General features: G+C 49.3%; 2 protein-coding genes across 2 annotated transcripts; both read right to left on the bottom strand.

Annotated features, from left to right (window-relative positions):
* Positions 1-2,797: 2,797 nt before the first annotated feature.
* On the bottom strand, positions 2,798-3,677 carry LOC125506004 (uncharacterized). Its single transcript, XM_048670889.2, has 2 exons — positions 3,428-3,677; positions 2,798-3,300 (listed from the first exon to the last, which is right to left on the bottom strand). The coding sequence occupies exons 1-2, from the start codon at positions 3,507-3,509 to the stop codon at positions 3,098-3,100; spliced, it is 285 nt and encodes a 94-aa protein (XP_048526846.1). The 5' UTR covers positions 3,510-3,677; the 3' UTR covers positions 2,798-3,097.
* A 1,043-nt stretch (positions 3,678-4,720) lies between these two features.
* On the bottom strand, positions 4,721-5,200 carry LOC147972999 (uncharacterized). The gene has a single exon (XM_087524530.1). The coding sequence runs from the start codon at positions 5,198-5,200 to the stop codon at positions 4,721-4,723; it is 480 nt and encodes a 159-aa protein (XP_087380656.1).
* Positions 5,201-15,240: the final 10,040 nt, after the last annotated feature.

Here is a 15,240-nt window from a genome sequence, read left to right as displayed (position 1 = left end):
GTGGTTGAATGTTGTACATGTCGTAGGGCGCAATGTGCTTTTGTGCGTGAAACTTTTCATGCATTTGCTCTGAGAATGGCTCTCCTTTGCTCCTGCATACGAAATCCGTAGATACGGCTAGCCACGCATCGCACAACAACTTATCCTCCATAGCCGGGTAGCTCATCATCCTTCGTACTCTAAAAAATTACATAGAATTTGAAAATAAGCTCAATGGCATTTTACCGAACACATGTCGGGCGTGGTGTCCTCCATGGAAGTCGTCGATAGGGAGCGGAGTATACTTGGGTACAAACGGCTCCAGGGTGGAAAGCTTCGTTGGAACAGCGAGGGGCGCGTTGGTGTTGGTTGCGGACATCCGACAATGCCTTTGTGGTGACCGGAGAAGAACAACAACGGTAGCGGGGGTGGAGGGTGCGGATGCAAAGCAAGGAAGAGAAGAGGCGGAGTGAAAGGAAATGGGACCAAGAGGGGGATTAGGTGGGTTGGGGGTGTCGGAGTCCTAAGTTTCGGGTGTCTGGACTCCCGCAAACCTCCACCCACTTTGTCTCCAATTTGCGGGAGAAATCACGCCCGGACCACCCCGCGGACTTATACAGTCCTGCGTTGGATGGCTTCCTCAGTCCGGACAGCGTGGTCCGGACGGTTTGCATGTCCGCCTTGGAGATGCCCTAATGCCTCAAGGACCGATGAATCTAGGAAATACTTCGCTTTTAGCACCTTACCACATAGAGTATCTAGGTTTTGCAAGAGATTCCATCCTTGGCGAGCCATCATAGCCATATTAAACGTGTGCAGATCCCGAAAAGCAAACCCTCCATCTTTCTTTGACTGTGTCATGCGTTCCCAACTAATCCAATGACACTTGTGTTCATCTTCCTGTTGGCTCCACCAGCACAGACAGATTAGTTTGCCAATCTCCTCACACAATGCCTTCGCAAGGTCGAAACAAGACATATCATACGTAGGTATATCCTTGGTAATGGCCTTGATCGAAATTTCTTTACCGACCTTTGACAAGAGTTTTTCTTTCCAGCCCTGGATCCTAGACCACACCTTCTCCTTCAGATACTCGAACTCCCGCTTATTTGATTCACCCAAGTGCATAGGCAAGCCTAAGTACCTTTGATTCCAAGATTCTCATATTGCTAATCCAAATATTAAAGTTTATACTATCAATTCTCATAGATATCTGCATCCAATTCCCTCGCGGTATCTTCTTTGGTATACTAATGAAAACACAAAGACTTCTGACAACCAGAATCACACTTGGAAATGAAACACAAAGTTGAATCCACGAATCTTTAAGAGAATTGACAGATATCAAGAGCAAACTCTTCTTCGGTCTTCTAGTGCTGAGAACGTTGTCGAGGAACCCAAATAAAAATGTGCTGAGATACTCTGGAATGGTGAAAAGAGAAAAAATAAGAACAAAGATGAAAAAGGATTTGAAAAGCAATCTTGGAGAAGACAACCGACTGATGGAACTCATCCTGACGTCAAGCTTGGAAAAGATTTGAGAAATACTTGGAACAAAAGGCTTGAAGGATATGACAACCTAATCTTCAAAAATCATTTAGATCTCTATGATAGGATACACTGAACAAAGACCCGACGTCAAGAATCTTCTAGAAAAGATTTGAAAAGCCATGTAAGATCCTGGGATGACATATGGGTTATGGATCCACTCAAAATAAAATCCATTTGGAATGATGATTGTAAAGAGAAACTATACTCTCATCTTGTGCTCATCATCCTTTCACAGTTTCCTTGAATGACCTGATGAGGTGACAACCTCCTAGTCTTCGTTCAAGGTCATTTCCGAATTTTGAGGTTCATGAATCAATGACACTGGAAAATGACATTGAACTGAAAGAGGTGAATCGAAGAAGAATCCTAAACTTGAAAGTCAATGTTTCAATTTTTGATTCATGATATGAAGAGATACTTGAAATGATAAGAAAAGATACTAGAAATGATATGAAGAGATACTTGAACTGGTCTGCCTTAGAAATACAAACAAAGATGACTTTGCTTGAAGAGTTTGGTTGGCACCACAACTAGAAGCTTGAATTGAGTTCATCGGAAAAGAAAACGAGAACGAATAATGATGTCTTTGAGCTCCTGAGATTCTTGAAGAAAGAGGGGTGGGAGGGCGGGGAAAAGACAACGATGAGGACGGACGGACGGAAAGAAAATGATTTGGAAAGCTGAAGATTGTTCTTGCAATTTGGAAAGCTAATGAGTGGCATGCCCACAGTTGATCAAAATGATTACAGTTCTTCTCCAATCGTTGTGACACTACTCATAGTTAATACCTAATTTGTATGGTATTTTACATAGTTTTTGCACTACTCATAGTTAATAGTATTTTCTACTGATGCAATACAAGAAACAATATAAACTTGATGTTGGACGGATTGAGTACCCGAGAACGTTAAATTTCATCCGTGATTGCCAACTTGATAGAACTTTCTGGTATGTTCTATTTCCGGTTTCGACGTATTCAAACCATATCACCAACGAGTTAGAGAAGATAAAGCAAAGAAAAACAAAACAACAACAACATGCAAAATCAAGTGACATCGTCGCAGTGGAGACAAATCATCACCACAAACAATAGTGAAAAGGCAAACCAATTTTAAGAAGATTAATTGGCTAGATCAAACAAACAAGTTTAGGGGCAAGATCCGATGTTATAGATTTTTTTCTTAATTTTCTTTGTACAAATTACTACTACAAACATCGCTCTCTTCTCTCTGCTCCGGGGAAAAGGGAGCCCTACGTGCCGGTAATATGGTGGTTCTTGAGGCAAGAGAATACGATTTCTTTGGCTGTAGGCCGCACATCTCGTTCACCATCCTCTGAATTCACATCCTCATAATCTGAATCCTGTTTTGCGCACAACGATGATCGATCTCCAATGGACCATTTGGGACGGATACACACGCGTTTGGTTATTCGCACAGCCTGTGAGAGGGCCAGTGCTGTTTCTATCTACACACGGCCTCTCTGCTAGCCTGCTCTAACTCTGACGGCGCGGTTCCAGCCAGCTAGCTGTCCAGTTTCCGCGTTCATCGATCACATCCTGTGGAGCTCAGAAGGCGCAGCAGTAGTAGACGAAGCGGCTCCACGCCGCCTTCTTCTTCCTGGCGCCGGCGGCCGCCGCGACGGCCGCGGCGGCGGCGGCCTCCTTCTCCTCCAGGGGCACCGGGGAGTCCATCTCCCTCAGCATCTCCCACATGATGTGCACGTCGCGGTACTCGCACGTCCTCACCTCCTTCCTCAGCTTCCTCAGCCCTGCAACCGACCGATCCGTCAGAAACAAATCCAAGAAACTCGCCGACGACGAAGAGAGACAAGATGCAGCCGTTGGCAAGAAAGAGGACGATCGACGAGCTAAGAAGAAGAAGAAGTTGGAGCGTACCGGCTGTTGGCCGGAGGCCGAGGCGGGAGGCGATGGCGAGCCAGATCTTCTTGGCCGGCACCGGGGATCGGTCCATGCACATCTTCGGTTCTCGACCGATCGATCTCCTTCCACTCCCCTCCTCGGAAAAATATCACTCCCTTCCTCTCTTCGCCCTGTGATCTTTGGGATGGATGGAAGAAGCTAATAAAGCAGCAGCTGTTTCTTGGTTGCCTGCCGGCTGGGTCGTCGTTGCCAGTTTGCGCGGCGGGGGCGGGGTTTTATAGCCGGGGAGTGGGACAAGCGGGAGATGCGCGTGCAATCGATCGGGGGGCCTTTTGGGCGCGGCGTCGCCGTCGGATTCCGACGGCCCCGACCGGGACGTGGCCGCTGTCCGCGGCCGCGGCGTGCCACAGGTGTCGCGGGCCCCGTGGCGCGGCTTCCGCGCGGGTTCCCTCGGGATCCCGGCGCCGCACGGGAAGCTGCCGCGTAGACGGATCCGACGGCCCGGGCGTGAGCTGGTAGATACCCGAAGTCAAAGCTCGATTTCGGTTTCGCCTGTCTCCATGCGGGCCGGTGTGCGCACCGTATCGTGTGAGGATCCGTCACATGTTGGCCAGCTTTTTGTTTAGTCTCATACCTGTACCTGTGGCGTGACGGCGCCCGATCGTGTACTTGCTCGTGTAAACTAAGCCGTTGGATTAGAGGCTGTCTAGGAGGACGTGTGCGGTTATTCGTTCGCGGTTGACATTGTGCACGGAATCACGTGAAAACATGATGAAGTGTCCACTTTAAAATCGGTAAGAACAAAATTTTGCGGGTCATTCGGTAATTGGTGCTGATCAGTCATCATTCCTAGGCCGCGGCCAGATCGATGAATTAGATAGATCGTGGTCTTCGAAAATCAGAGGTTAGAGCAATTTTAATGGGACGACCCATTTCGTCCGTGGCCGTTTGATTCCACGCCGACTCAAGCGGACGCGTGTTTGTTTTCGTCCGTCTGCCAATCCATTTCTGATCTATTTTTGAGTTTGATTTGCGTCGGCGGGGACACAAGACGGACGTGCATGCTCACTCTCTTTCCTCACCGGGCCCGCTTGTCGGTGGCACTGTGAATTCACACCCTCGCCCGCCTGCTACGTTGCCGACGCCGCCGGCCATTTTTTCAGTACATAGATAGTTCTAGCGTACACAGATAAAAGGAAAAGATCACTACTCGTCGCTTTCTGACTCTGACTCGGTAATGTCCTCCTCCGACGTCTGAAGATAGGCGCCAGCAAGCTGCTCGTCTTCAAAGTCCCAACCCGACGTTTCTCATAGCTTTAGTTTCAATTGAGTTGCCTGCTTTCGCGAACGCTTGTCTTCCCGATAGGCGGCTCGCTCCCTCCTCCTCGCGTTCCTCTCCGATCTCAATTGCTCGTAGAACTGGCGCTCGTCGACGATGTCCTGCGGGAAGCCTCCGCGCCACACCATCAAGGCTTCCACGTTCTTCTCTGTGATGGCGAGGCGACGTTGCCGCCTTCGGTGGACACGACGATCCTCGTCAGTGAAAAGCCGCGGGAGAGGCGCCAGATCCTGCGCCCGCTGGCTTGACACGTTGGGAAAATTCATATCCCGACGAGGCCTCAGGAGGCGCCACGCCGCCGCGTCGTGTGCGCGGGCCGCCTCCTCTGCAGTGCCGAAGGTGCCGAGGACGAGACGTTTCTCGCGAAACCAGATGTCGGAGGAGAAGGCGCCGAAGCGGCGCTCGCGGACTCCGCGAAAATCCGAAGCGCCCAGGCGGCGGATCAACATGGTGGCGCAGAGGCGGCGAGAGTGGGCGGTGGACAGAGTGTGAAGGGAGCACCTTCTTTATAACGAGCGCCGGCCGCGACGCGCGCGAACCTTTCCCGCGCGCTGGAGCACCAAAACCAGCACGTGCTAGGCCGCTTTCCCCCCGCGCGCGAACCTTTTCCGCGCCCTGGAGCGCCAAAACCAAGACGACGACATGATCTTAAACGCGCACGGTTATGAAATGAGTCAGTCCATTGGGCACACTGCCGACCTAAAATTAAAAGAAAGCGGACGACGGGTGAGCGGCTGATCCAAACGAACAAAAAGTAGACAAAAATACCGTCTGTTTGAGTCGGCTCGTTGAAGTTGCTCTTACTCCACCCGTTCATGTTCAGGACAAGCCTAGAGCGAAAATTAGTACTGTAATCGAAAGAGCTTCTTCCATCAAGAAAAGACTTCCAGAACTCGGAGTGCTTCACTGACTACACTTGCGGAAACCACTGGAAGCTGCCACACGGTGGGAGGGGCTTTGGGCCAGTGGTCGACACCTCACGTCCCATCGCGGCATCGACACCTCACGTCCCAACCACACATTATGGCGTCGGACTGCAGGGTGCGCCTACGTGCTGTTCACCTTATTAGTAGTACTAAGTAAGATGCAATCTTTTTATGGTTGAAACAAAGGAAATTTTATTGATGAACCAATCTCTGATATCCCCAGTCCATCAGGCTTTAAAATCCTCATACTCGTATTTATTTCTGAATTTATTTCAGGATTTCTGGTGATGCACATTCAATGAAATTAGACGTTTCTGTCGACGACGAGGCGCCTACGGTGACTTCGTAAATCTCAAGATGATATATCGGCGCAATCTTTCGAAGGTGCTCATAGAGGTAGGTGTGTGTCCGTTCATAGGGATGAGTGTATACGCGTGTATATAAACGCTTGTGTCTGTACTAATGTTAAAAAAAATTGTATTGACCAAAAATAATGTATCAAGCAAATACAAAAAAATGAGCACACAGTCCACAATCAAGACCAAAGCTCCGCTGAGGCGAAGGAAAAGGAAAAAAGTCTGTACCAAAACATCGGTCGAAGAACCACAACAACAAACATCTGCACCAAACATCTCTTAACATCACATAGGCAACGAGAAATGTTCTTTAGCAGCAATTCCTACACGAAGGAAACGATGCTTAAGCGATGTCGTCGTCTGATCCAATCATCAAAGATCAAATCTTGGGTTTGACCATAAAGATAAAGTCTGAGCAAATTCGATCAATGCTTCCGTTGCCAAGTATAACCAATTAGATCAAATCTTAGATTTTCACCCTGAAACTCGAGATCGGGTACTAGAGAAGCACCACCAAATCAAGCCATCATGTGGTGGCCACGAACGTAGTCTCTGCCTCAAGTCGTCGGTTGTAAGTCGCTTCTCACCGCCAAAGGCTACCGAAGCAGAGACCTCCCTCACCGCCTTCAGCGACTAGTGCCGAGACTTGGCCCGGCCACTGGTCTCTAAGGCCAACTCCATCGTGGCGACCCCAAACGGACGTCCGTTTTGTCCGGATTCTATCCGTTTGGGTAGGGATTTGGGGTTGTGTCCGGGCGTGTCCTAGGATGCAGTGGCCATGCGCCCAGCGCGCGGCTGCATCCATTTGCCCCATTCTGTCCGTGTCTATTTAAAAACCAAAAGAACGTTTCAAATGCCAAGCCCTAGTTCAGGCCAGCGGCCCCGGTTCATCACGCCGCCAACAGAGCCAGCAGCCTACACGTTCATCGCCGGCAACACAGCCAGCCTCCAAAATGAATAGTTGTCCTCGCCGGCAACACAGCCGGCCACCAAAATGAATGTTTTCTTGCCTGCACACAGCCGGCGGCCCAGCGGGCGGGCGGCACCCATGCCAGCCTCCAAAAAGAACGGCCACGGCCGATCGGACGACCTAGTTCAGGCCTTCGACTTCGAGCATCTCCTTCTGCTTGGCCTCGAACCAAGCCCTCGTCTTGTCGCTCATCTTCGACAAGTCCACCCTCATGATCGCAAGGGCCACCTCCTTCGCTTTGGTGGCGGCGTTCGTGGCCTCGATGTCGAGCTGCCTCTGCCTGGCCTTGACGTTGTCGGCCTCGATGTCGAGCTGCCTTCGTCGGGCCGCCTCCTCCATGTCGATCTTCCTCCTCTTGGCCGCCTCCTCCATCTCAAGCTTCTTTCTTTGAAGGTTTAGGTATTGCTTCATTTGCTCCTCCTTGCTTTGCCGCTTCTTCTCGTCCCTCACATCCTTTTGGGACATCATGCCATGCAAAGTGTCATGCAATGCCATGGATGAGGCATCACGTATGTCATCAACCTTGGAGTTGGTCTTGCCCTTCGGCCTCAACGCCTCGCCATCTCCACCTCCGGCGTACTTGGCCGTCTTTAGTCCTCTCTTTCTTTGTAGTTCACGGTATTGGTCCTTGAACTTAGGGCAATTGTTGATGATCGTCCAACAATGCGTAAGAGTGAATGGCTTGTCATTGTGCCGGGCCTTGAATGCCTCCAAAGATTGAAATGCCTAAACCACATGATCAACAACAAGTGAACATGCAAACATATACACGGCCGAAGTGTCGTGGCCGTAGCAAGGAAAGGGCTAGGAAGAGGAGAGCATACCATGTCCCCAACGCCGAGACCTGCTTCAACGCTCTGAAATGCGGCGGTTCTTTTGGATGAACAACCATTTCTTTTGAATCGAGCCGATGCCACGGTTTCTTGTAAATTGGTAGGGCTCAAACATCTTCCTTTCATGGAATGTTTTGTGGACTCTCGTCCAAAAAACAATGCCCTTTTGTTGCGCGTCGGTCCTCGGATCTTGGCTAATCTCCATCCAAGCTTGGCAAATCAACTTGTCCTCATCTTGTGTGTATGAACCCGTGCGAATGCTCTTCCTCTTCTTTTGTGCTTCCGCTCTTTGGGTGAGCTCGTCGATGAACAATGGCTCGCCACTAATATCAACGTCATTGCCTTCTTCTTCTTCACCATCACCTTCGACATAGATGTCATCGTCTTCATGCCACGAGTCACCATGGTCGTAGTGAGCACGGTCGTCGGCCTCTTCATCGGGCACGTACTGGGCGCAGCCATCCTGACTTTGGGTCTCCTCGGGGTCATAGGAACGGCCATGCCCACCCTCGAAGATCACGTCATCCATGTACTTGTTGTAGAAGGGGTCGTCGACCGTTGGCGTTGGTGTTGGCATTCTGTCAAACAAGACGCGGGGGGCCGGCTGTTGGGGATCGTAGCAGAAATTTAAAATTTTCTACGCATCACCAAGATCAATCTATGGAGTAATCTAGCAACGAGGGGAAGGGGAGTGCATCTACATACCCTTGTAGATCGCTAAGCGGAAGCGTTCAAGTGAACGGGGTTGATGGAGTCGTACTCGTCGTGATCCAAATCACCGATGATCCTAGTGCCGAACGGACGACACCTCCGCGTTCAACACACATACAGCCCGGTGACGTCTCCTACGCCTTGATCCAGCAAGGGGAGAAGGAGAGGTTGGGGAAGACTCCATCCAGCAGCAGCACGACGGCATGATGGTGAAGGAGGAGCGTGGTAATCCTGCAGGGCTTCGCCAAGCACCGTAGGAGAAGAGGAGGACTTGGGAGAGGGGGAGGGCTGCGCCAGAACTTGGGTGCGGCTGACCTCCCAACCCCCACATATATATAGGGGCAAGGGAGAGGGGGGCCGGCCCCCTCAGATCCAATCTGAGGAGGGGGCGGCGGCCAAGGGGGGTTGCCTTGCCCCCCAAGGCAAGGGGGGCGCCCCCCCTTTTAGGGTTCCCCCAAACCCTAGGCGCATGGGCCCTAGGGGGGGAGGCGCCCAGCCCACTAAGGGGCTGGTCCCTCTCCACATACAGCCCATAGGGCCCTCCGGGGCAGGTGGACCCTCCCGGTGGACCCCCGGAACCCCTCCGGTGGTCCCGGTACAATAACGGTAACCCCCGAATTATTCCGGTGACCGTATGATGACTTCCCATATATAAATCTTTACCTCTGGACCATTCCGGAACTCCTCGTGACGTCCGGGATCTCATCCGGGACTCCGAACAACATTCGGTAACCACGTACATCTATTCCCTATAACCCTAGCATCATCGAACCTTAAGTGTGTAGACCCTACGGGCTCGGGAGTCATGCAGACATGGCCGAGACAACTCTCCGGTCAATAACCAACAGCGGGATCTGGATACCCATGTTGGCTCCCAGATGCTCCACGATGATCTCATCGGATGAACCACGATGTCAAGGATTCAATCAATCCCGTATACAATTCCCTTTGTCCATCGGCACGATACTTGCCCGAGATTCGATCGTCGGTATCCCGATACCTTGTTCAATCTCGTTACCGGCAAGTCTCTTTACTCGTTTCGTAACACATCATCCCGTGATCAACTCCTTGGTCACATTGTGCACATTATGATGATGTCCTACCGAGTGGGCCCAGAGATACCTCTCCGTTTACACGGAGTGACAAATCCCAGTCTCGATTCGTGCCAACCCAACAGACACTTTCGGAGATACCTGTAGTGAACCTTTATAGCCACCCAGTTACGTTGTGACGTTTGGTACACCCAAAGCATTCCTACGGTATCTGTCGTGGAATTGTCACGGCAGATGTCCTTTTGCAAGGACTTAATCGTGGAGCCATCGCAACTAGGAAGCTTAAAGGGGTTAATCGGGACAAGGACACGTGAGGTTTATACTAGTTCAGCCCCTTACGATGAAGGCCTACGTCTAGTTGGGTTGGAATTGCTTGAGGTTTCGATGACCAGGGAGCGAGATACGCTATGCCTGGCTCTCGATCAGTTGTTTCTCACCCTAAGCCGCTGGCGGGTTGTCCCCTTATATACACGGGTTGACGCCCTGCGGCCTATAGAGTCCCAGCCGGCTCATAAACAGTGTCCGGCTCGGCGACTAGTTACTTCTACCTTACAGTACAAGTTATACCATCATGGCGGTTTAACTTACGGGCCTCAGAGTCGCCTGTGGGCCTTTAAGCCTTTTAGTGAACCGCCATCTTCATGCCTTGGTCTTGGGCTTCTGATGAACCTTTATTTGCGTAACCCGGCCCCTCCTGGATGGCTTACACAAATAGTCATATCCCCAACATTAGGCCCCAGATTGATTTGAACAGGTTCATGTCAATCTTTGAAAACCTTATGAACTAGCCTTTAGTCTTCTGTCTTGCGTGAAAATTGTAACCCGCCGTGACATCATCCTCTGGCTCTGGATTAAATCATCATGACATCATCTTCAATAAAACTTATATTTTAATTCATCATATCTTCAATGGATCTTTGCCTTTACTGACCCTCCCGAAAATCGAGGCGTCGGGGCCGCTGGATAATGATGTCTTGGTCTCCTCGTTTCTCGCACCGTCTCAGTCGGTCCTCCTTATAAATAGGCACGACCTAGGTCTTTTTCATTTCCTCCGGTCGTCTTCTTCCTCGCACTCCCTCTTCTGCCGCTCGAGCTCCGCCGCCGCCACCGTCGGAAACCTCGTCTTCACCGACTCAGGCCGCTGCATCACCCTGTTTTTTGACCAGAGAACAACGGCAACCCTCCGCAGTTCTTCCACATCGATGAGTTCTCTTTCCCCCCTTTCTCATATCTGCATTAGTACTGTCTTGAGTTCGTCGTCGTTCATCGTCGCCCGACGCAACCTCCATTAGTTCTTACCTCTAATACCTTGTTCAGATCGTAAAAACCACATAGAACTGCTGCGGAGGATGTTGTGTGCTTATTCTGTATGAAAACAGATCTCATTTCCTTGTTTTGGAAGCCCTCCTTGAGTATATGAACTTCCCTGTACTGTTTTAGGTCTAGAAATTTTCCCTTTCCAGAGCATCGTTTGATCCAAAATAATAATTGCAATTTGTGAAACCTGTTTGCTCCACACTTAGCCAAAAACTGTGTCTGTTGACTCTGTTTCAGCCATAGTAGTCCGTGTAACCGGTTTAAGATAATACCAGCTGTCAGCACCGCTTGCCTCTGGCGACTTAAGAAAACCTTAATCATCTTTAATACCTGCAACTGTTAAACATTATCACATAGTTACCTGTATGTCATTAGGCCCCTTCTTAAGCTGCCATCCTAAATAACCCAATAATGTTTATTCTCCGGGTTATAATAAACCGGAAAATTTCCTTTATCTTGTTGTAGGCTTCAATTTATCCAATGGCACCCAAAGCTGTTAAACCTCCGGTTACCTGCAACTGGGTCCCATCCATTGTTACAGAGAGCAAACTGTCCGAGTTTGTAAAGTCTGGCCATCTACCCAAGAAGGATGTCATGTCTTATCATGCTCCTGACCCGTCTGAAGAGAAACCTCAACCCAAGGAAGGGGAGGTGATCATTTTTACCGATCACATGAGCCGGGGATTTGCTCCTCCCGGTTCAAAATTCTTTAGAGACGTTTTGCACTTCTTTGACTTAAGACCTCAAGACATCGGGCCCAATTCCGTGTCAAATATCTGCAACTTCCAAGTTTTCTATGAGGTCTAACTTGGAGAAGAACCCAGCCTACTTTTGTTCAGGGAATTGTTCTATTTGAACCGGCAGAATGGGCCCAGTCTGGAGCTTGGTGGCATATCGATTCAAAGGCGGAGAGACTGCCTGTTCCCTTATGCTGAATTGCCGAGTCATCCAAAGGACTGGAACCAGACATGGTTCTACTGCCAAGATACTTCTCCGGCTGATGAAAACCCGCTGCCCGGCTTCCGTGCATTGCGCCTTGAACCTACTCACCTGCTGCCGGATAAGTTGACTGCTATTGAACGTATGCCACTCACCCCCAAGATCAAGAAGATTAAAGCTCTTTTAGGGAACGGCTTAGATGGCATTAACCTGGTCCGAGTCTGGGTTGCTTGGAGGATAATTCCATTAAGCCACCGCCCCGGCTTAATGTGTAATTATTCAGGCGAGAAAGATGACCCTCAGCGTCATAGTCCTGACGACTTACCAGATGACGTAGTGGAAGCTACAACTCAGTCTTTGTTGAAAGAGGGCACAGTGAATAGTAACGCTTTCGGCTTAGTACCTTTTTGCAAGAAGAACCCGGCTCCTGCAGTAAGTTTCCAGCCGTCGGGTTATTTTTTATCATGTTATACTGTATTCTTACGCATAACCCTTTATAACCTTTTACAGGCAAATGATAACTTTTGGAAAATCCAATATGATCATGAGGCGGCCAAGAAAGCCAGGGCGGCCAAGAGAGCCGAAAGGAAAACCGCCAAGCCCACCACTTCAAGGAAAAGGAAGCCAAGCACTTCTGAGCTGTTTCAGCTTGATGATTCTGATGATAATGAGGAAGAGGTAACTTTTTAATTTCCCTTTCTCCTTTATCACTACCTTACTGATATTAACCCTCTTTCAGGAAGACACGGGCAACAGCCAACCCGTCGAGGAAGAGGTAACTATAATCTCCTCCGACTCCGAGCTTCGGCCGCGTCAGAAAATTCGAAGAGTAACCCAGAAAGTAAGATTTTCACACCCTTTGGCTTACCAAGATCCTGACTTTCTTTTGAAGCAACAGCAATTTGAAAACCGGAGGCAGACCCGGACCAGCAAGGATGCAGAGCTATCCTTCGGCTTGCCTAACACAACCCGGAAGCGTCGGACTGAGGTTATCTCCAACTTATACCCTTTTTTACCTTTGGCGGGTCTAATCCGTCAACCTCTCAATTCCTCTGACTCCAATTACCAGGATACCTCCCCTTCATCCGGCGAGTCCATGCAATCAAACATGTCGGCTTTTAAGACTGCACCTGGGTAATATCAATTTATTCACCTTATGTTTTTCTTTCTTCATGTTTCTTTACTTATTTCTCTGCTTTGCCCAGAGTGTGCAGGTTAAGCCCAGGAAGAAAACCAAGAAGGATAAGCCGGCCCAAACCCATGTGGTGACCGAACTGGAACAGGGTATAGCTGCTCCCGTCTCTTCCACACATCAACCGCCGCCTGAGCCGGCTCAAGACATTGCAGCACCAACTTCTGACCCGCCTGCTGAAGATATTCTTGATGGTTCTGTTAACCCGGAGGCACCTAGCCCAGTCAAAACGGCTGACCCAGAAGTGGAATTTCTCAAGGCTCAATTCGTTGAGCCGGCCAGGCCCACCGTCCTTGCCAAATGCTCGGCTAAAGAGGAGTTGCTAGAACGCCGTAAGGCCAAGATGGATATCACTGACTATACTCATTTGAGTATTGGAGAGATCGTCTTGGGCTGTATCAACCAGGTGTAAAGCAGCCGTGACCTGGAAATTGACATGGTGAAGCAAATAAAGCAAAAATCTGAGGTATGACTTATGCTTCCTTACTTTCAATCATACTTACTGTACCAGCCCCCAAGTCTATTGCTTATGAATAAATATGCTGTAGACTTAGAAAAATTGTTAGAGCTGCTTTCCCGGCTTAAAGAAAAATATTTAAACCGGATGTAACACAATACCTTTAACTTGCGATACACATTAGCCCCCAAGTGTCAAGTATCTTTGCTTGCAAAGTATTTGGGACTTAATATCCAGGACCGGCTTAATAATTTAGAAAGCTTCGGTATACATTAGCCCCCAAGTGTCAAGTATCTTTGCTTGCAAAGTGCTTGGGACTTAATATTATTTACCATAATCTTGACTACTATCCGGTGCAATACAGGCCACCATAAGTCAATTTGAATCGGAGATTGCTGACCTGAAGAACCGCCTGGCAGCCCAGGAGATTGAAATTCAAAAGACTAACTCCAAATTTGAATTCAGCGTCTCTGAACAAGAGAAGCTGAAGAAAATTTTGAGTCGGAGAAGAAAATTTGGACTGACGAAAAGGCCGGACTGGTGACCCGGGCCGAGACAGCAGAGGCGTCGCTGGCAAATGCAACAGCCGAACTGACCGGCTTACAATGCCAGATATCTCGGATGGTGTCAGCGATCTTTGGTAAGTTATCTTAAGAAAGCATTAAATATTGTAAATATTCCTTCAATTGTTACCTGAGGTTTACCTTATACTTACCAATACAGGCCCCAGGAGCACAAACCTCAAGCAGAATATGCTGATCAAATTGAAGGCGGTGTATACTCTAGTAGAGCAACTGTACATCGGGTCACAACATGCCTTGGCCGTTGTAGCCTTATCAAATGATGTGCCCCACCTCTTGCAAGATGTGTTACAACGGCTTGCTGTACTTCCTCGGCGGATTCAAGAGTTGAGACGGGCCCAAGCAAGAGCCGGAGCAATAGCCGCTTTGAGTCGGGCCAAAGCCTGGTTACCAGAGCTAGACCCGGCCGACATCGCTCTTGGGTATCCAAGTTTAAAGGAGGATGGCACTCCATTTGATGAAAAGGATTTCACCACCTGCGTGAGGGATATACGCCCTGTGGCCACTCAAATTGGAAACGACACTGACCTCACCAAGTATCAGCTGGGTTATGACAAGGAGAATCGGAGAATCCCCGCGCCGCATTACGACGATGTCATCTTGATCCCTCCAATTCGTAAGCACACCTTTGCCCCTGAAGTCGACCCAACCGGTTTAATAGATGATGAAGCTGAGTTTGAGGCCTTGAGTGGCATTGACTGGGCCTCATCATCCTTCCAGGACAAAGCAGCCGGCGGAGAGGCGGAGAAGGATAACCCGGAGGCTTCAAGTCAACCCCAAGAGTAGATTGCCAGGCGCCACCTGCTTATGTCGTTGTAGAAAAACAATGCCGCATCATTCAGACTCGGGGAGTCTTGTAACAGAGTAGAAAATACTTTGAGTTTTTCTATGCCTTTGCGCATGCTTATGGCCCTTAATACTTGCATAAGCCGCCGTCACTATGCACTTTGTAGTTTATATGAATCTGTTATGTCCTTCGCAGAAATGTCTTGCACTGCCCTGTGATGCTTACGGCTGCTTTTTCGGCTTATATAAGCCAACCCTTGAGGGTAAGTTTAACTCCTGAAAATTGGCACATAAAAGTTCACCTGGTACTTAACAACCTGATGTAACCAATTTTAATCCTGGAGGATTGCAATGTAGTCCATTGTATTT

This window comes from Triticum urartu, chromosome 5A, assembly GCF_056163025.1.
Source record: "Triticum urartu cultivar PI428250 chromosome 5A, HENAU_Tu73, whole genome shotgun sequence".
NCBI lineage: Eukaryota > Viridiplantae > Streptophyta > Magnoliopsida > Poales > Poaceae > Triticum > Triticum urartu.
Note: the sequence above shows the minus strand (reverse complement) of the source record. Positions and strands in the feature narration are given on the sequence as shown.

Coding starts and splice junctions, on each gene's coding strand:
- LOC125506004 (XM_048670889.2), bottom strand. CDS start 3,509: ATGTGCATGGACCGATCCCCGGTGCCGGCCAAGAAGATCTGGCTCGCC. Junction 3,301..3,427: donor CGGCCTCCGGCCAACAGCCG/GTACGCTCCAAC, acceptor GGTCGGTTGCAG/GGCTGAGGAAGCTGAGGAAG.
- LOC147972999 (XM_087524530.1), bottom strand. CDS start 5,200: ATGTTGATCCGCCGCCTGGGCGCTTCGGATTTTCGCGGAGTCCGCGAG.